The 21,237-nt window shown below is 39.3% G+C and overlaps 1 protein-coding gene across 11 annotated transcripts in view; it reads left to right on the top strand.

Moving 5' to 3' along the window:
* Positions 1 to 1,779: 1,779 nt before the first annotated feature.
* The window catches only part of nf1a (neurofibromin 1a), an 88,401-nt gene continuing 68,943 nt past the window's right edge, over positions 1,780 to 21,237 (top strand). For 8 of the 11 annotated variants that reach the window (XR_012367565.1, XM_073862826.1, XM_073862823.1 and 5 more), the window contains exons 1-20: positions 1,780 to 2,080; positions 10,992 to 11,135; positions 11,377 to 11,460; positions 12,389 to 12,579; positions 13,125 to 13,231; positions 13,417 to 13,484; positions 13,814 to 13,889; positions 13,998 to 14,155; positions 14,437 to 14,610; positions 15,608 to 15,736; positions 15,872 to 15,946; positions 16,048 to 16,179; positions 17,348 to 17,473; positions 18,141 to 18,254; positions 18,379 to 18,458; positions 18,542 to 18,665; positions 18,767 to 19,013; positions 19,344 to 19,417; positions 20,000 to 20,083; positions 20,163 to 20,525. Coding sequence is in view for 10 of the 11 variants with exons in the window: in XM_073862826.1 (XP_073718927.1) it covers positions 2,021 to 2,080; positions 10,992 to 11,135; positions 11,377 to 11,460; positions 12,389 to 12,579; positions 13,125 to 13,231; positions 13,417 to 13,484; positions 13,814 to 13,889; positions 13,998 to 14,155; positions 14,437 to 14,610; positions 15,608 to 15,736; positions 15,872 to 15,946; positions 16,048 to 16,179; positions 17,348 to 17,473; positions 18,141 to 18,254; positions 18,379 to 18,458; positions 18,542 to 18,665; positions 18,767 to 19,013; positions 19,344 to 19,417; positions 20,000 to 20,083; positions 20,163 to 20,525 (2,610 nt within the window). In the remaining variant the exon portion in view is untranslated. The remainder of the gene's footprint in view (positions 2,081 to 10,991; positions 11,136 to 11,376; positions 11,461 to 12,388; positions 12,580 to 13,124; positions 13,232 to 13,416; positions 13,485 to 13,813; positions 13,890 to 13,997; positions 14,156 to 14,436; positions 14,611 to 15,607; positions 15,737 to 15,871; positions 15,947 to 16,047; positions 16,180 to 17,347; positions 17,474 to 18,140; positions 18,255 to 18,378; positions 18,459 to 18,541; positions 18,666 to 18,766; positions 19,014 to 19,343; positions 19,418 to 19,999; positions 20,084 to 20,162; positions 20,526 to 21,237) is intronic. The other 3 variants (XM_055196815.2, XM_055196813.2, XM_055196812.2) reach the window with 1 other exon arrangement.

Raw genomic sequence — 21,237 nt, 5'->3', positions numbered from 1 at the left:
TAAAGTTGACAATTAATTTTCGTTCATCGAAAAGTTTTGTAATATGCTTATGACTTGTGAATGTAATGCATAGTTAGTTAGCTTAAATAAACCAAATATGTTATTAATCTGATTGAATGAATGAAGTATTTTATATGAAAGTTAGTCGACACTTCTATTTTGGTGTTTTTTCTATGAATGTTTGTGTATGATTATGCACAGATTTTTGTGAGCTGTGCACACTGTGCCCCCTTAAAATTTGTGCATGACACCCCTGGCTAGCCTACTAAAATAATCATACAATTTATGTAGTGTACTAGAGCTAGTGAACTAAATATTAATATAACATCTGAAAAAATACAGAGCATATAAATATGTTGATTTTCTCAGGTACAATGCAATTCTATAGACTTGACAGAGCTTTTCCTGAGACTTTTATTCTCTGTCTGAGACCTGACTGGATGAGAATGGGAGGTTTAACGTTACCTACCTTAAATTATCATCTTTCTTTTCTGTTTTCCTTTCCTTGCTTTGCATAAAAGACTTCTGAAAGTAAGATAATTATCATCATTAATATTTAGAAACTTACTTTAGTTTTTGTTATATTTTCATAACCTAACTCAATCGCGTGACGTCAGCCGAACTTTGCTGTGCGGGCCTGCAGAAAGGAAACACGCGCTAACATGGATTTCTGCGTGCACACGCGCCAGTGAGACTGCATGCGTTGCTTTTACGAGAGTAACTATCTCGTAAACATGCTGAGCGCCGGGAGTTGAAAAATATTAAACTTTGGATGAAATGCTCACCTCGTCAATGTCAGTTCTCACACGGCCGTCCAATCACAGTGAGGAGGGGCGGGATAAACATCACAACAACCGGCGCATCGTACAATGACTAACTGAAGATACAGTTAAATCAAACCAACATCGCACAAACAGATAACGTTAGCAGAGTAGAGCTTAGGTAGCAGTTATTCTTATCTGACAAGATAAAAACGTCAAAAAGAAGCGAGTTTCCAGTTTGTTTGTGGCAGATTTTCTGTCGAGGTGTTTAACAGTACAGTATCTGTTCCTGCCTGCAGGTGGCACTGTTGACCACACAGTCATTTTTTCTTCCTTTTTTCTTCTCTTCTTTTCTCCTTTTTTTCTTATTTTCTCCACACAGTCATTGAACACCGTCTTTCATCAGGTAATAATAAAAAACAACATTTTTTAAAATAACCATATACATTTTATGTATTTAAAAATGAAACAAGTTCAATAAAATCAAGGCCAACGAGAAATATAGCATATAAATGCACTTATGGTATTTAGAGTAACGTTGTTGTAAATTTTACTTCAAGTTGCATTTTTTTAAGTTGAGGAATCAGTCAGACTCAGGCAACATAATATATAGTAGAAAAATCATACAATAAAAGAGAGATACAGTAGGAATGCAAAAAGAAGAACAGACAAAAAATAGGGTTGATCAACAAGAGAAAAAGAAAGGCAGAATTGAGGTTAAAAGAAAAACATCAATATAAAGATAAAGAAACAAGATAACCACCAAAAGGACAGACAGACCAACACAAGCAACTAAAGCACTGTGAACTGTTTTTCATTTCATTTTTTTTTGTTTTATATTCACATTATAATTAATTTCATAATTATACAAATTATTCACGTGTTTGTAGGGTCATGTTTTCAAGCCCCCATCATATTCCATCTTAGCAACGCCCCTGAAATCATACCCTTTGGATTCTCCACTATCCTTGTATTGTGCTCTTCTGCAGCGCTACTGCGCATGCTCAACAGCCAGAGACTGGAGAGCGAGAAAGAGGAGGATTCAAACTTCCGGTCGTGTGTCATGGCGGCGCAGTGGAGCGAGCTAGAAGTGAAGAACTAAACCGGAGCCCCCTCCGCCTCCTCCGCACTTCTCCACCTGGATTATTTTTCGGAGAGCCTTTGGGGGTATTAGGTGCATCGGGGGCGAGCCGGGAGCAGATATCAGGATCGCAAAAGTGATTGATAGGAGAGGTTGCGGCGCGCGCATCCGCCTGAGCATGGCGGCGCACAAGCCCGTGGAGTGGGTCCAGGCCATCATTAACAGATTCGACGAACAGGTAAAGAAAACACCAAGCGAGTGAGATCGATGGTGGCTTTGACATTTCGAGGCGAAAAAACGAGCACGCACACGGCGTTATGTTCGGTCTGTGTGCATACACGCGGGTTGTTTATGTGGAAGATGAAGGGTTTGGTGGGTTTGGGCTTTCGGTGGTCAGATGCGATACGTGCATGTTGTGGTTTAGGCCTGACGGGTTGCATTTGGCCGTCGGAAGTTGAATATTAGGCTGTGGGTTAGCGATTCAATTGATGCACGCTCAGATGAGTTGGTCGCGCGCAATGGCTAAATATAAACAAAAGAATCAGACTCTCTCTGCGTTGTTGACATGGAGAGGGATGAGATTGGAGCAACCTTTCGGGCATCTATTACTGTCCTCTGTATGCACAAAATTAATCAGAAGTTTAGCAATGTTCAAAGTGATTTGATACATTTTAAAGATTGTTCTAAAACCTAACCTATTTGATGTTGGTGTAGGTGCAGAGAGTTTGGAGGGTTTATTGACGTAGCCTACAGTATTAGTGATGATGTGCTTTGAAAAAATGTCTTTGACGTTTATTTAAACCTATTATTAAAATGCATTTTAAATGCATGCATGCATGTTGTGTAGTTGTGCATGGAGTGTGCGCGCTGAGTCAAGGCCAATATTACCTAATATGCTTTTTTGCCAAATAGTGTATCAGATACTTTAACTTCAGTGTTTTCTGTGTTCAATGTCATACTACTCATGTTTTAATACCTGAGGGGATATTAAAAGCAAACATTGTACAAATACGCCCTGCAGACATCATCTTTGGTCACTACTATTCCTGAGTGTCAAGTTTCAGACACAGAATTAAATTTGGGTCTGTAAGGATCCTGCCGCTCGTATAATTTAAAATGCTTGTCATGTCCACCCGTTTCTGCCGTAGCCGTTGTGTTTTCTCCGTGCTGTCATCCAATTATTTGGTTTAGAGGCTTTTCAAAGGGGTTTTTATCTTGTGCTATTGCCGGATAAAGTTTATAACAGTTTGATTGAGGTTTAAAAGGTTTTAATGTTAAGCTGGTTTAAAGCTCTTTAAATCTGAGAACTAAGGCACTTGTTTGGCAATAAGCTTAATGTGTTAAGACATAAAGCTTATGACACCTTGACTTTTTTGTATGTCCTGTCCACCAAGTTATGTTCCAACTTTTAAGAATGCAATATAAACTGCAGGATTATTCAGTAATTGATTGTTTTATATAAGAACATAAGCAAATTGTCTGTGCAACATTCTGCCTTGTCAGCAGCTGTATGAATGCACAGAGTACCTTGAAACAATGACCTCACAGATGCCATTGCACGGTCATGGAAAACTAATATGTTGTCTCTCTGGGGAGAGATCTGACTCAGGAATAAGAGATTGATGATGCTTTGTATTCTGCATAGATGCCTGCTTGAGAGATTTAAGGAAATATTTGTCTGAGGTTTACTAAACCTGACTGTTTTACTACTTTAAGATGACGCTTGTTTGCATAGATTTATTTTGAATTGTATTTTCTGATAGAAGATTTTGCCACTACACCCCTTTTCATGTTCAGTATGGGCCGACAAATTGCCCATCACTGTAATAGTATGGCGTTGTGTCTAGTTATGACATGATTTTAGGGAAGCGTTAGGTTCATGACCTATTCATTTTATATCATTCCTGTGAAACAAAGTGCTTACTGTCCATCGGCATCCTGCTATAAAATGGATGTCAGCAGGGCTGGGATATGTATGCTGTGAGAGTGTATGTGTTTTATGCATGTAAAGACTGCTGGTGTGTGGGTGTGTTTGGTGGTCCTGGGACTAACAGCCTGACTTTTTTCTGGTCATAGGACTTTAATTTCCAGACACATGCTTTTCTGTTAGGGTCACACGGCAGTGGACCCGGTAAAAAATCTTAAAGGACAAGTTTGGTATTTTACACTTAAAACCTTTTTTCAGATTGTTTATGATAAAATAGAAAGGTTTTGACTGAATGATGCTGGCCCGAGAATTTTCAGGTGTTTGTTCTTTCACATCCCACCTCTACAATGGGTGTATAGGTGCACTTGAACAATCCTTTTTAAAATGCATTAAACTTTCGTTTACAAAGAAGTGAAACTCACCGAGTGGTCAGAGGTGTTCACTGATATGCTCACACAAAAATCGCTGCAAAAGACACATTCCAACAGGTGTTTTAGCATTCGTTGTAAACTTGTGGACCTATTTTTCCAAACACCTCACACCCCTACATTTTTCTGTTGAGAGCTTGAATAATAGACACTCCAGCCCAGGTGGGGGCGATAATCCGCCTTTGCCAATTGCAAGAATACAAACTAAGTTCCCGTCGCGGAGTAATACCGCACCTCACAGCACATCTAATACAAGTCAATGGATTAAAAACTACGATAAAACCTGTTGGAAAGTAGGGGTGCACCGAAATTTCGGTCGCCGAAAATTTCGGCCGAAAATGGCATTATCGGTTTCGGGCCGAAATAAAAAATCCAGCCGAAAATGTAAACCGAAAATGAATGTCAACCGCGCCCCTTTCATCTGTGCGCTAGCGCTTGGGTTTCACTCAGCCTCACGGTGATCAGTCGTCTCCCACCCCTCCCCTTCGTGCTCAAGCAGGTTTCACTCAGGGTCCAGCTGTTTGCACGCGTCTGCAAAGATTGAAAATGTCTTGATGTGTAAACTTTAGAGAGAGTCGCGCTATGTGTCTCTTACTGTAATCCATTAACGTACATTTGGCGAATAAAGCAATGAAACACAACGTAACGTTTTTATGTGGAGCGACTCTTGCGCTGTTTGGGATTCACCATCAGTCTCTGTATATGCATGCGTTTAAGTGCTCTTAAAGCCGAAAGTATACTAGGGACGCCATCATTTTCGTCATCAGGAGGGTCCGCGGCCGGCCGCGCGGACCGTCCGCGTGCAGCCCAAACTTTGAGACCACACGGACAGTGCGCGTACAGTCCGCGTACAACATCGCATGCGCGTGAAAATATTTAGACAGGACACTCCACTACAAACAATTATACAAAGGAAATAGACAGCATTTGCACACATACTATCGTTTTTCTTCTTTAATTTTATTTCATCCATAAACAGAAAGCTGTGGAGCATGTTTGTTACCATATTGTTTGATTCCTGTTCTTTGTTGTCTTTTTGTTTGTTCTAAACTGTGTTTGCAATGGTGGATCGGTTTCTTTTCTTCACCTATCCTAAGGTTTTAATGTACTGTAAATGTCTCCAAATCAGTGCTGCACTAGAGTAATAATTTGAATAGAGACGCGTTTAAAAAAAAACAAGCAAACATAAATTCTCTCTGTTATTGACAGGGCACATATAAACAAAATTCTCTCCACAGTATTCTTTTTCTAATAAAAACATTTGTTTATGTCTGTATAGATTACAGTCAGATTAACCTACTGAAGTCTGTGTCCTTAATGTTGATCAAACAACCTGACAAAGAGACAAATAGCTCTAAAAAAATAATAATATATATAATTTATTGTGTTATGATTAATTTAATTTGATTTCTGTACCTAATGCTAATTTCAGACCTTATTAATGTACAACTTTGTTCTCTTTTATAAATGTTTGCAATTTCTTTATTGTTTATTAGATTTTTCCCATCTGCTTTTTGCTGATCCGAAAATAATCTGATCTGTGCCTCAAAAACTGTAATGTGATCCGAACTGTGAGTTTTTTTATCCGTCACACACCCCTAGTAAAGTTAGCACACAGTGATAGCCATAAATGCAATTGTACTAATAATTGGCATAATAATTTATTTCGGTGTTTCGGTTTCGGTTTTTCGGCCTTGGTTTCCTTTTTTTCGGTTTTTGGTTTCGGCCAAGAATTTTCGTTTCGGTGCATCACTATTGGAAAGCATCTTATAGCGCTTTTCCATTGCATAGTACCCCACGGTTTGGTTTAGTTTGGGTCGGGTCAGCTTACTTTTGAGAGTTTTTACATTGGGTGCAGTACGTACTACCCAATACTTTTTTTCGTACCACCTCGGTTGGGGTTCCAAGCGACCCGAGCTGATACCAAACGTGACGCGAAAACACTGTAGATCACTGATAGGTCTGAGAGTATCGTCACGTCATCGCTATAATGTAAAAGATTAGCTTTACCTCAATGCTAGCTTGCGCTGCCTCGAGCAAACATGTTGTCATCTGCTCTGCTATAAGTTCCCAAACTCCCATTTAACGATGAAAAACATCCACATGTTGAGAATCCGGGACACCATAACAGTTTTTTCCAGACTTGCAGTTTGTGGCGAAACATTTGCGACGAGCACGTCAGCATTATATTTGCTTAAATGCAACCTAAATGAGGCTCCGCGGAGCGCCGTCGGCTGGCGCCGCGGGTGTTTGTACAGAAACTGTCATGTGAGACAGAGGTATAGTGATAAACGCTATGTGCAAACATCTGTTTCTGGTGGTCAATTTTAATTTTGTGGCGGACTGATAAATAAATAAATGAATGGGAATGTACAACGACGCTCTCACTTGTATGATGTCACAGCAGGCAGCGCAAATATAACGACACGCCTGTAATCCCTCCCACTGCGAAGTGATACCAAACTCGATGGAAAAGCTAACCAAGCCAAAGTGAAGTGAGCTGACCCAAACTAAACTAAACCGTGGGGTACTATGCAATGGAAAAGCGCCATTAGCATCGGTGTAGTGTGTATAATAATTATGTATACACACACACACACACATGTATATAATTAAGAAACATTTGCATGTGTATATACATGTTTATATTTATATTAGTGATGCAATATAAATTTGTGTCAAACAGAGCTTTTCAATTCATCTGGTAAAGTCATCCAGTATGTTTCATATTGCAATATCAATCACAGGAAAACAAAATACCACAATGTATTTTCATGCAGCCTCTTTGGATGGCTAAATAACATTGTTGTGGGGCTTTGTTTTGTTTTTATAACACAGTCAGGAGTGTTGGATTTGAACTTTCATTTTCAACGTTAACTTAATACCTCAACATAGCAGAGCACATGCCTTAACCGCCAAGCTAGTTTGCTAACATTGTTTACATACATTCAAAGGTTGTATATGTGTTGGCATAGGCAATGGAAAAAGACAGGCTTCCTATGATCTTTTTCAGTCACAGTTAGGGTTGTGTAAAAAAAATATAGAGATTCTACGATTTTAATCGATATTCAGTTTAACAAAACTATATTGATTTGGGAAATACCCAAATCAATTCTTACTCTACATGCTTTACTTTAGAGGATATGAATATTATTTGTACTTCCCCTCCCTTAAGTTGTTGAAAAAGTATGTAGATATGCAATGTCCAGGCAAAGACTTTATGGGCCTGTTTTAAACGTGTTATGAATTAAAAAAAATGTTTCTTAAAGGGCCATTTCACCGATAGGAACATTAATCTTTATGGAAAGTGAGTCATATTTGTAGTCAAAATGTAACATAAATGTAGAATTTTGTGCCTATTTGACAGAGAAAAGACAAAATGTGACTTTAGAGCACATTTGTATGAAAAACTACAACTGCCACTATGCACCACAATGCACAGCTCTGCAAGCCACTCCCATTACTCGGAACACGGCTCAGACATGCTATTATGTACATAAATGCCACGTTAGTAAAACAAAGAAAATAGCCACCACCACTGTGTCTGACTGACACCAATCATGATTTACTTTTAAACGTGATGTTACATTGTGTTACACACAATAACACTCTGGCCTGGTGTGTAGCAAAGTCTTATTCAAACAGTAACGTGCGGTTTCAGATGCGCAGTACAAATGTCTTTCCAAGTACTTAAAAAAAGTGTATGCATTTTAAATGTTTATTTAGTTTTACCAATTTTCTTTTTGTCTCTTGTTTACTGTAATTACATTTGTGTTATTATTTGCCTCACTGCTCTCACAATATAGACATATAAAACACCGCTCAGATATGCTATTGTGTACATAAATGCCACGTTAGTATAACAAAGAAAATATAAACACTCACTTTAGTCAGACGTCCGTTTAACCCTCCATCCTCCTCCACACAAACGCGTCCCCTGCACAATATCTCCACAGACGCGCTGCCTCAGCTCTTTGAGCTTGTGCTCGTAAACCGAAACGCGTCTTTGAAATAAGCACGCGACCAGAAACATTCACAAAACAAACGTCCATATCCTTATCTGATCCAGAAATGTTAAACCGAAAGCAAACGGCGCGAGTCCGTCCAAGCTTATATACTCCGCAGCGCGTCTGCTCGTAAACCGAAACATATCCGTGAAATAAACGTTCCAAACGCGCGCAAAGTTCCTCTCTTGCATATAAACCTTCACCAAACAAACGTCCATATCCTTATCTGATGCAGAAATGTTATAAAGAAGCCACACAGCGAGAGAACAGGCAAGCTTCTCTACACAGCAGAGGCCGATGGTTGCTGCTTCTTCACCGGGCTCCTCTACCCAGCCGACGCCCAGGCTCCGGCCTACTCCTCGGGCTTCTGTTCCTACATCTGCCTCAGCTCTTTGCAGTATTGTGGCTCATAAAGGTGCAATGAACAGCGGATTAGAGCATCACGCTTGTAAAATCACCCTCTTCCATGTAATATTGATTAACTTCCACTGTTATTGTAACATGAATTCTGGCTCGCTCCACAACTTCTGTTTAGCTTGGCTTAGCATAAAGATGGCGGCTGGTCGTTTTTTTTCGGTCTGTGTTCGTATATTTTCGTAAGTCCCACCCACTTATCTATAATTGGTCTGAAGCGTGAGTGGGTCCCACCCATAGCCCCCACCTTGGAAAAATGAGGAATGAGTGTCTGTAGTCTTTCACACTCAATAGAGATACAGGATTTCCTTCTTTCAATGACGCAAAATGACGATTTTTACATCATTGAAAGAAGGAAGTGCCTCACTGAAATCAGTATTTCTCCCCTCTCAGGGGAAACTGAGGGAATGGTGCACGACCATTCAAAAACATGACTGGGGTTCTAACAGTACAAAGCTTAATGCAAATGGGTGAAGTTTCCCTTTAAACATGTTTTAAGTTGCTAATAAATTTCACTGTGGAACATTTACAATATTTTTGCTTTATTTACAGTAATACACATTTGCATGTGCAGTTTGTGCACCTTGTGTGCATGCGCTGCTTCTAACAATATTTGTTAAAAGAAAAATTTGATTACACAGTTGTTTGGGGCTATTGTTCATGTAAATGTGTATTTCAGTGATATAGGCCTAGAGCTAAGGTTTATGTTACCAGCATTTAGGCATTGTTTAAATATGGATTCCATGTCTGCAAAACACAAATGTTTCTATAAAATAATAAACATAATCGATATTGAAACCGAAGCAATACTGAACAGCAACTATCGTCTGATTCACGCTGTTTGTACATGTTAACGGTATGCAAAAGTTACAAACCCCAAGGTAAACCATGATGTGGTTTATCGTTTCCAACGTAAATCTCTTTTCTTGGACTACAAAAAAAAACATGGACTGTAGGCAACAGTTTACTTCCTGGGATTGGTGATGTAGAAAAGACAGACATTATCATTCTGCTTCGGACTCACAGCCTGTAAGTTAACTCCTGTTAGCATTGCATTGTGAGCGAATCTTTCAAATATGGTAAGGAGCATCACCTTTCCTGCTGACGTCAGAGGTATTCAGGCCAATCACAACATACAGATTAGCTGGCCAATCAGGGTCACAGTGCTTTTGAGATCGATGAGTTTTGTGCAAAATAAATGCATTTGATGAAGGCAGGATATCTATAGCTACAAAAATGTACGCTATGTGGAAAATAATGTGTTTTTTAAACATAAACCATGCTAACACATTGTATTATACCAATACACAAAATAACGTTGTTTTTTAGCAATGAAATGGATGCACTTTAAAGGTGCTCTAAGCGAATTCACGCGTTTAAGACCATAAAACATTTTTGTTACATACAGCAAACATCTCCTCACTATCTTTGCTACCTGACCGCTGATTAAACTGTAAAAAACGCGATCTCTGTATACAGCCCAGGCTCCACAAACTGCGATAAAAACACAGTGGCCAAACCTACCACCACGAAACATAACAAAGGGTTCCAGCTAATAAACGACATGAAGGATTTGGGGGTGGGGGTTGGTCGCGTTCATGAAAGCACGAGAGGGAGTGGGAGGAATTAGCTACGCTCCATTTGTTTGAAAACAGTTCAAACATCAAGAAAAAGTGACGTCGCACAGATTCGCTTAGAGCGCCTTTTAATAAGAATGACCAAATCGGTTGCAATACCCAGCCTTTGTCACAGTATTCAGAAACAGCAAAGAGCATTTTTTTATCGGGAAACACTTGAAGAGGGAGAGACTCGTTCTACATATGCTTCATTAAAATGGTCAGGCCCTGTGTTCTTTCTTTCAACATTCCCACTTCAAAGATTTTACTGCTTGTGTGTATGTTAGACAGCATAAGAGCAGATGTGCTAGGCCACAGGTGTGCAACAGAGGGCGGAAGTCTGGAGGACTTGGGTCTCTTTGTTTTAACACCTAAAGTTTGAGAGTTTAGACCCAGGATGGGCGGGTTGGGGTCTTACAGTGCTTAGATGTTCTCTTAGAAGTGAGTGTGTCACTTTTAAGACCATCGGACCTCTGACTTTTTGGTTTGTGCTTTCCACATGTTAGAAATTGTTTTCTACCCAACTCTATCAGGATAGACTTCAAGAGCTATAACATGAGCTTTGAAAGCTGGACCACAGGAAACTGACATTGACACCTGCCAACCAGATCCACATGTCCTTTACCACCATTCTTTATCATTTTTGGAGGAACTGGAAATTTGGTGCTGGTTTATGCTTAGAAGTGCCAATTTTTGTTTCAAATAATAGCCCATATGTGGTCGCTAACTTTGTTGTTCCCTTCTTTCTCACCCACAGCTACCTACAAAGACGGGACAGCAGAGCACCCACAACAAAGTGAGCACAGAGCACAATAAAGAATGCTTAATAAACATCTCCAAGTACAAATTCGCCCTTGTCATCAATGGTCTGACCAACATACTCAAAAATGTGAACAACATGGTAAGTCCTTGACTTCTGACATTTTTTTGTGTTAAAAAGTTTAAACATCCTCACTGGCTGGGTTTCCATCACACTGAATTTATGCACATTTTAAAGTATCACATAAAAAATGAGTGATAGAAATTCTCTTGACACTTTGATGGAAACCCAGCTTATTGTCACTCAATGTGGTACATTGTCAAGCTATAACATCACAATGCAACATTTTTCTGATTGTGTTGTTCTTGTCTTTCATTCGCAGCGGATTTTCGGCGAAGCTGCGGAGAAGAACCTCTACCTCTCCCAGCTGATTATCCTGGACACGTTAGAGAAGTGTCTGGCAGGGGTGAGCAAGCAATCTCAAGTGGACTTTGTCCAACCTATCCCATTTTTTGATCGTCATACATCCTGGTTTCTTTTCATTGTTCCACGCTGTCATTTTAGCCTTAAAGTTGAAGGCAATTGCTATATAGTTACAATCATTGGCAGTCCACATCCTGATCTGTCTCAGAGCACAAAAACTATTAAAAGTCATATTATTTAGGATTCAAGCTATTACCAAAATTCCTTAAAAGTATCAAACTTGGGAAGGTACTATATCCTAGTGCCTTGAGGAATTTGAGATTATGGCACAACATGGTTCAAAAACTGTGTTTCTGCGAAAACTTTTGTTTTAGTCTTAAACGCAACCTTCTGTTAAATCAATTAAATCTTTAGCTTCCAGACAGAAGGCTCCAGAGTGGCCCTAGCAGCAGATTATTACATTTGCAGGTGTTTCCTCATCTTGAGATGATCTGGATTTTTCATTTTTTTGTATAGTCAGATTCAAGACTGCTTTTCACTGTCCTATACAATTGCTTATGCAAAAATGTGATGGTTAACTTTCCGAAGGATCTCTTGACAGAAATGCAATATAATATACATAATTATATAATCAGTTGTAGATAAAAACCTTACATAATGAACTGTATTGTTTATTTTTTTAACTCAGAATAAAGCCATTCTTATCTACATACACCACAGGTCCCCTTACATGGAATTTGCCGTCATGTTTCTACAGTAGCCCTAAACAGACAAACAGCACGTTTCGTCCATACATTGTCTCAAATGACAACATGATTGTCATGTGGCAGCTACCGTAGCTTCTCATTGTGTTTTAAAATTAAGCTTTGAACTGAACAGTTCAAACTAGATGCCGCTAAAAACCACACTGGACCTTAAATGGGAATATGGGAGTATGTTATATGTATTTTTGCGCGTTTTTGCCTTCATAGCAACCCAAGGATTGCCTGAGACTGGATGAAGCCATGCTGGTGAAGCAGTTGCTGCCTGAGATCTGTCACTTCCTGCACTCGTACCGTGAGGGCCAGCAGCACGCCGCTCAACTGCGCAGCTCTGCCTCTGCCGTTCTCTTCTCTCTCAGCTGCAACAACTTCAATGCCGTCTTCAGTCGCATCTCCACAAGGTAAATCTCAGAGACCCTTGGGGCATTTCAGGACTAGAATGAAGGGCCTCTTTTAATGTGTGATTAACACCTTTGCCCCAAAATGCCCATAATATGAGCTTGTAAAATGCTTATTGTAATCATCTATACAGCAGAGGTGGGGACAAGTCACACATGTTCAAGTCTAAGTCTCGAGTCAAGTCTTAAGTCACAGTACAGACAAACCAAGCAAGTCAAATCAGTTGTTCACCCCAAAAGTGACTTTAGCCCTTTTCACACAGACATTCCGGAAAATACATGAAAAATGCGTCCTGGATTTTTCCAGGATCGTTTTAATTTTTTGTTCATTCACACTGCCAATGATTTGCCGGCATCTGCAAGGTCCCAGAAAGACATGTGACTTGTTTAAAGTCTTGCACTATCTTCTAAGCAGCGTCTGAAGTTTGCATATTATTATTATTATATATATAACGAGTAACAGTCAAGTCATGTGACTCGAGTCCCCCACCTCTGCTGTAAACATTTTGGTTTGTAGGAATGCTGATGTTTACCAGTGTCTCCACAAGGTTGCAGGAACTTACAGTATGTACAGAAGACACCGTGGATGTCCACGACATTGAACTAATCCAGTATATCAGCGTAGACTGCTCTAAGTTAAAAAGACTGCTACAAGGTAAAATATGCACTTTTGAATTTGATTATTGCTTAAGGAATGTTTTACCTAAAAATTAGCGCATAATTTACTCATTTTTATGCCATACTGGATGTCTTAGTTTCTTGTGTGTATGTGTCTACGTGCTTAGATGTTTGTTCTATGCATTAACATCTGCATAAACATTTTCATTTGATTTTCTTTAGAAACGGTACTTAAATTCAAAGCTTTGAAAAAACCCGCCCAGCTCGCAGTAATCAGCAGTCTGGAAAAGGTAGTTACTATGCAAATAATAAGAATAAAGAATAAAAAATATATTAGGAGCTCAGATGCAAAAGCCGCTAAACGCCACCTCCTTTAAAAAATGATATTAATCGAGTGCTCTCGGCACATATTGTACATTCATCAAATGTTTTCGCTTAAATTAACTTAATTTAAAGTCCTTGGGCCATTCAGAATAGTGCTTTGTTGGCAAAATCCATTCAAAACATGTCAGATGCACTTAGAGGGTTTTGCATCTGAGCTCTTCATATATTTTTTTACTCACCTTAATGTTCACATCAGATGGTTATAGTAATGAAATATGTGATATGTTTGCGACAGGCTTTCTGGAACTGGGTTGAACATTACCCTGATGAGTTCACCATGCTTTATCAGAGACCCCAAGCTGACATGGCCGGTGAGTGACGCTGTCATTAATATCTATATGTACTTATTCACTAGATTGATCTGTGAGGTTTTCGTAAAGAGTTATATATCACATTGTGTGTTTTTGGTGCGTACACAGACTGTGCGGAAAAACTGTTCGACCTGGTGGACAGTTTTGCGGAGAGTGCGAAGAGGAAAGCCGCCGTGTGGCCGCTGCAGATCATACTCCTGATTCTTTGCCCCGAGATCACGCAGAGCATCACCAAAGAAGTAGGGGGAGAAGAGAAGGCTAACAAGGTCAGAGGTCAAGAGTTTTCAAGCAGGCTGATCTACAGACGCTTGTTGAAAACTAAAGAGCATTGTCGGTTATTCTGCTCTTAATCTCCAGTTGTTAGCTTTTGTAATGTAATTTTTGTCTCAATCATGCAGTGTTTATATGCATGCATTTAAACGTATATTAAAAACAAACCTGTTGCTGTGTAGTGGCTTTGCCAAGAAGTTTTTGGTTGGGACTATTAATCAATTAAGAGATGTCCTGTAACTTTCTTGAGCAACCTTTTTTTTTTTGCTTTAACAAGAAGTCATTTTTGGAAAGCCTCCGGAAAGCTCTCGGACAGCACAGCGGCAGCAAACAGCTGACTGAGAGCGCAGCCGTCGCCTGCGTCAAACTCTGCAAAGCATGCACTTACATCAACTGGGAGGATAATTCAGTTATATTTCACTTAGTTCAGTCCATCGTCATGGATCTTAAGGTAAGGGAGGTGTTGACTGTTGATGCCTTCAGAATTTAGTGGAAGCATTTAAAATGAAAAAAGTATGATTATTTTATAATTGCATAAAATAAAAAATTAAAAAACATAATTTACTCACCATAATGCTATCTTCGGTGAACAAGAGTTTCTTTTTTTAGCCAAACATGTTTAGAGTTATATAATATCCTGATACTTCCTAGTAGGGCTGCGCGATTAATCGAAAAAGATTCACAATCTCGATTCATACATGCATGAAACAATTTAGTTTTGAACATTACATAAAACCTTGCATAATAAAATAAAACCATGTCATCAAACGCAACATTTATAAAAGTTGATTACCTCATCCGTTAACATGATTTCTCATTCCCATCTGATTGGTGGCTATCAGCGGTTCAGTTAAAGACAACAAATCCCATCATTCCATGCTTCTTCAGAGCATCATTAGTCTATATCATTGTTATTGTTTTGATTGTGTTTGAGGTAATCTTTGTAAATGACGGCGATTCATTTGCATGTACAGTATTTCCCTGTATTCAGATTATGCATTCATGTGTTGACGTATTTACATTACAACAATCCAGATGCTATGTCAGTCATACTTGCTTACACTCACACAGGGTAAAACCAAACCCTATTCATTCACCAATCGATCCGATCGCTTTACTCCTCTCTCATCCTCATTTGTGGCGTTCTGCTGTCACCTGCGTGATGTGCAACAAAGCAAGCCAATCCAATCAACGCTGACTTCTCTATTAAAAAAAATACTATGGAAGTGAATTGGGCTAATAAACGAACAAACATTTCTCAAAATATCTTCTTTTGTGTTCATCAGAACAAACAATTTATACAGGTTTGTAACAACCTGAAAGTGAGTTAATGATTACAGACTTTTCATTTTTGGGTGAACTATCCCTTTAAAACATATTAAAAACACCACATAGTCATATAAACAACAATAAAAACCTGATTTAACTCCATTGTTCTTTTTTTCCAGGGTCTTCTTTTTAACCCCACAAAGCCATTCTCAAGGGGGGCGGGCTGCCAGAGTGCCGATGTGGATTTGATGATTGACTGTTTTGTGTCGTGTTATCGCATCAATCCTCGCAACAACCAGCATTTCAAGGTCAGCTGATCTCTAAAGGGCTCCCTCAAATAATGCATCTGCCTGATAACATTTCAAAACATATTTTTGAGTTCCCAATTTGAATTTGTCATGTCATTGAATATGTTATAAAGAATGATTATTGTTTTGGGATAGGTGTGTTTAGCTTCGACTTCTCCCCCGACCTTCCATTTTGTTCTGGTCAACTCACTACACAAAATTATCACCAATGTAAGTATGGACTGTAATGAGTTGCTGCCGAGCTTCTGTAGTAGGCATAAAAGTCATGCGTTTGCTTTGATGTTAATGTTTATCATTCATGGTCTTTTTAGTCTCATCTGGACTGGTGGCCGAAGATCGACGCCATCTACTGCTACTCAGGAGAACTGCGTGCCATGTTTGCAGACACGCTGGGCAGAGTGCTCCAAAGTCTTAATGCCCATCCACCTTTGAGGATGACATCAGTGAGATATCCACTAATACAATACAAAAATATAAACACACACGCATTGGTACCCTGCATTTACCCCCTAAAATACATGCATTCCTACACTGGATAAGTCTTAAATCACATACTATTCAGCTAATTCTGTGTCTTGCATTAACTCTTTCCCTGCTAGCGTTTTTAAAGAAGTTGCCAAGATTTTCACAAAAGTTTAATGCCTTCCAGAAAATGTTCTTTTTTAAATATATAATACATATAATATATCAAATGAAAGAACAGACCCCTCTGCTTTCAAATAAAAAACCTGTTTCATCCTACCTTCATTAGTTCTCTTTTATCACCTCTAAAATGTGGGTAGGTTTTAAAAAAAAAAACACCAAATTTGGAGCAAAAAGCTGAGATAATTCCATTTTTGTGAAGGACTTTTGATAGAGTTCAGATTTAGAGCGATCCTCAAAACAGATACTTCCGGGTTTTATAATTTGCTGAAGAGCACCACCTCGTGGATAATAGTGGTATTATCAGGGTTCCCACGGGTCCTTGAAATCCTTGAAAGTTTGTGAATCTGGAGGGGGAAAATTCAAGGCCCTGGGAAGTTTTTGAAAATATACAGTACATGCATAGATACAGATCATTGAAAGTGCTTGAATCTATTTTATGCAAGAAGTTTTCTGGGAAAAAAATCCATATTATTCCCTGTGTAGTGTAGGAAAATATCATAAAAATTCTAGACTTTTTAAGCACACGTGCTAAACTGTTCGCTTTAAATGCTTATATCTTCTGTATGCAAATGTTGATTTATACTAAAATGCTTTTTTGCATAGTTGTGTTTCAGACATGAAAACGTCTCGGGTTACGTATATAACTGTTGTTCTCTGAGAAGGGAACGAGATGCTGCGTCTCCCTTGTCATACTTCCTGCGTCCCTGTAACGCCGTCTTTGGCAATATTTCAGATAGCGATATACTTCTTGGCTCCCGCGTCACCCTGTCTGTGTCGTTAAGCCTCACCATTGGTTGAATTTGATATACACATTCAGACGCATTTACCCCTGGAGGCGTCCCCAAAGTGTCGTTTTTGGCAGGGAAGCGATTTTTCTTAATTGACAAGTTGTCTCGTCAATGGCGGGGAAAGGGTTAAAAAACACAAATTTGTTTTTTAGAAAGTAAAGTTATTTGTTTTTTGCAGAGTCTGACTTTTAAAGAAAAAATGACCAGTTTAAAGTTCAAGGAGAAATCCACAGACCTTGACTCGCGCTCTCTGCTGCTCGCCCTGGTCAAACTCATCCACGGTGACCCCAAACTAATGCTGCATGTAAGTATGGCCTGTAAATTTTTTATCATTTTTATCAGACACTTAATGGATTCTGCCAACAAAGCGCCATTTCTAAATAGCCTGATGCCGGGATTAAAGGTACAATTTGTATAATCCACCGCTAGAGGGCACACAATCAAAACGATAACAATGACGTTGGCTAATGACGCTCTGAAGAAGGGGTGGAATGATGGGGTTTGTTGTCTTTAACTGAACTGCTGATGGCCATCAATCAGATGGGAATGAGAAATCATGTTAACGGATGAGGTAGTCAACTTTTATAAATGTTGTATTTGATGACATGGTTTTAATTTATTATGTAAGGTTTCGTGTAATGTTCAAAACTAAATTGTTAGTCATAGATGTTACAAGTCGGTAAAGGTGGTAACAAAGGGTAACGTGGATATTGTAATAAATCAACTAAACAAAATATATAACACTGGCCTAGTGGTTTTTGTATAATTTACTGCAAATATCTTACAAATTGTACCTTTAAGCGAATTAGAAGCAAAGGTATTTGATGAATGTATAATACGTGCCGAGAGTATTTGGTTAATATCATTATGGTGGCATTTAGCTGCTTATGCATCTGATTTAATTGATTTAGTCACATTGTAGCATTGTAACCCAAGATCGACTATTCATGTTTGGCTCTCTTTACCTTCAGAACCCGGGGAAATCAGGTCAAGAGATGCAGAACAGCACAGCTGAGCTCATCAAAGGCCTGGTCGCACTAGTTCCTCTTAACAACAGTGTTGAGTTGTCACAGGAAGCCATGGAGGTAATCCATCGCACACCCCTTCAAAATGCCCACCCTAACATAACTAGCTAGAATCCTGCTGCTGTTACCCCTAGTGTGTTGTTTTTAGTGCAAATAACACAATTATGTTTGTATTTTCACCAAGGCACTGTTGGTGTTACATCAGCCAGAAACCATTGAGCAGTGGAACCCTGATGCAACCATAGAGACCTTCTGGGACATCAGGTGAGAAGATCTCTCAGCTGATTGGAGGAAATCGTTCAGATGACCAGTAGGATGTGATTTAACTGTATTTCTTCTTCATTCAGCTCTCAGGTCTTATTCCTGATATGTAACAAGCTGATTGGTCACCAGATGATCAACAGTACAGAGATACTGAAGTGGCTCAGGGAGATACTTATTTGCAGGAACAAGTTTCTACTAAAGAACAAGGTAAACATTGATTTTGAAGTTTTCGCAACATACCCAGATATTGATAAAAAGCCACATGAAGTCTGAAAAATGCCACCTGTCTTTTTTGTGTTGCTCTGTAGGAATGTGCCACACAGGGTAGTCTCATTCCCATCTGCAGGCAGGCTCAGACGAAGCTGGAGGTGTGTCTTTATACCTTCCTGTGGAGCCCGGATGCAGAGGCTGTCCTGGTGGCCATGTCCTGCTTTCGCCATCTCTGTGAGGAGGCCGACATCCGCTGCAGTGTGGATGAAATGCCCATGCACACCGCCCTGCCAAACTACAACACTTTCATGGAACTTGCCTCCGTCAGCAATATGATGGCTACAGGTTAGTGCTCATCTATGTGGGATTTGGATCAAAATTTCATTTCATTCTGAAAATTGGTTTAAATCTGGTTTATGTGTGAAGGTGAGTGAAATAATTTTCTCAACTTTGCTTGAATTGCATGAAATGTGGAGTATCTGTTTCTGTGTTTGTAGTTTAAAGGACCACGACGACTTTTGTGGGCGGTTTCCCGGACAGGGATTAGACTAGTCCTAGACTAAAACATTTTTAAGAGCTGTCCAAACTGACAACAACTTGCACTGACATATCTTAAAATACATCAGGGCCCTTTGTTTTGTTTTGGCTTGTGTAATAAAATATTTGTGCTTTTAGGCCGAAACACCCTTCAGAAAAGAGTGATGGCCCTGTTAAGGAGGATAAAGCATCCCACAGCTGGAAACATAGAGGTTTGCATATTTCATCTGAATACATTTAAGTTATTAAAGAGCACCTATTGTCCGATTTACGTTTCACATTTCCTTTGGTGTGTAAGTGTGTATTAGTACAAGTTAACGATATGCAAAAGGTACAATCCTCAAAGTAAACGATGACGCGAGTTATCGTCTCCAACGTAAATTCCTTTTCTTGGACTACAACAAACACAAGGATTGTAGGAAAAATTATCATAATTCCTCCCGCTTCGGACTCACAGCCTGTAAGTTACCTTCTGTTAGCAACCGAATCTTTCAAACATGGTAAGGAGCGCCCCGTTTCCTACTGACGTCAGAGGTATTCAGGCCAATCACAACGTACAGATTAGCTGGCCAATCAGGGACACAGAGCTTTTCAAATCTGTGCATTTCAGGAAAAGAGTGAAATCTGGAGCTACAAAAATGTACAGTATGTTGAAAATAATGTGTTTTAACCATAAACCACGCGAACACGCTTTTTAGCAATGAAATAGGTGCTCTTTAAGGGATAAATTAGCTTTCAGCTCTTTGCTTGTATGTTGCAATCCCTCTCATTTTATGTTGTCATTGCAATCACAGGCATGGGAAGACACGTATGCAAAATGGGAACAAGCTACAAAGCAAATACTCAACCACTCGAAAAGCAAAGTGGAAGATGGGCAGGTAACTAAAACGAGACAAATCGCATCAAATCACTTTTCCGTAGCTTATTTCTCATTGCGTCTGTTGCCCTGTCCTGCAGTTCTCTCTCTGTCCGCAGGAGTGGATCAACATGACCGGATTCCTGTGCGCGCTGGGTGGTGTGTGTCTCCAGCAGCGCAGCACGCCCTGCCTGGGCACCTATAGTCCTCCCATGGGCCCTCTCACCGAGCGTAAGAGCTCCATGATCTCCATGGGTTCCTGTGAGGTGAACAGCGAAACGTCCCTCAATAGGTTTGTGGAGCGTTTGCTGGCTCTGATGGTGTGTACGCACGAGAAAGTAGGCGTGCAGATTCGCACCAACGTCAAAGACCTGGTTGGACTGGAGCTGAGTCCGGCTCTCTACCCCATGCTCTTCACCAAGCTACGAAACAGCATCGGGCGGTTCTTTGACACACAGGGCCCGGTGAGAGACGCAAAGTTACATGCAGCTGTAGGATAAGGTTTCATGTTAGAAGAGGGACATTTTATATATTCTGTTATTGAAAATGAGGGGATGCAGTTCATTGTATTTATCAAAATTTATAAATCTCACAATGGATTGTTCAACTTGTACAACTAAATTGTATTTTTACAGAAAGAAAAGTTTTTTATTAGGAAAATTGTCATTACAAATAGACATTACAAATGTTTTCCTCAATTCATTCAATCATAGTGCGAAAAAAAACCACTGGGTAAATAATTTATTATTTTGAATGTTTTTAACAAATATTGTGCACTGCTATATACTAAAGAGTTCCTATCTAATTTTCATCTAAATAAATACTAATAATTAAACTGCCATTTATGGTTTTGGACACAAGGTGGCAGGAGACCAACATTATTGAAATTCAAACTGTTCAGTCCCATAAATCACTGCTTTTATGGTGATTTGTTTAATATACAATATTAGATGGACTGCACATGTATGTTTAATATAAAATGAAGACTAAGATTTCTTTGTATTGATTGCTAATATTTTATAAAAAAGTTATGTAATTTAGAGGCAGCCATCGCGTTGGGTCCTGATTACACTTTCGGGGCTTATTTCTGTTATATCAGCTGTCTGTCCATTATTTAGCTTAATACACTGCTTTATACAACATAAGTAAGGTAAAGAACATTAAATATTGATATGA

Source organism: Misgurnus anguillicaudatus, chromosome 24 (assembly GCF_027580225.2).
Source record: "Misgurnus anguillicaudatus chromosome 24, ASM2758022v2, whole genome shotgun sequence".
NCBI classification, from domain to species: domain Eukaryota; kingdom Metazoa; phylum Chordata; class Actinopteri; order Cypriniformes; family Cobitidae; genus Misgurnus; species Misgurnus anguillicaudatus.
The sequence above is the reverse complement of the archived record's forward strand: the minus strand, read 5'-3'. Positions and strand labels throughout refer to the sequence as shown.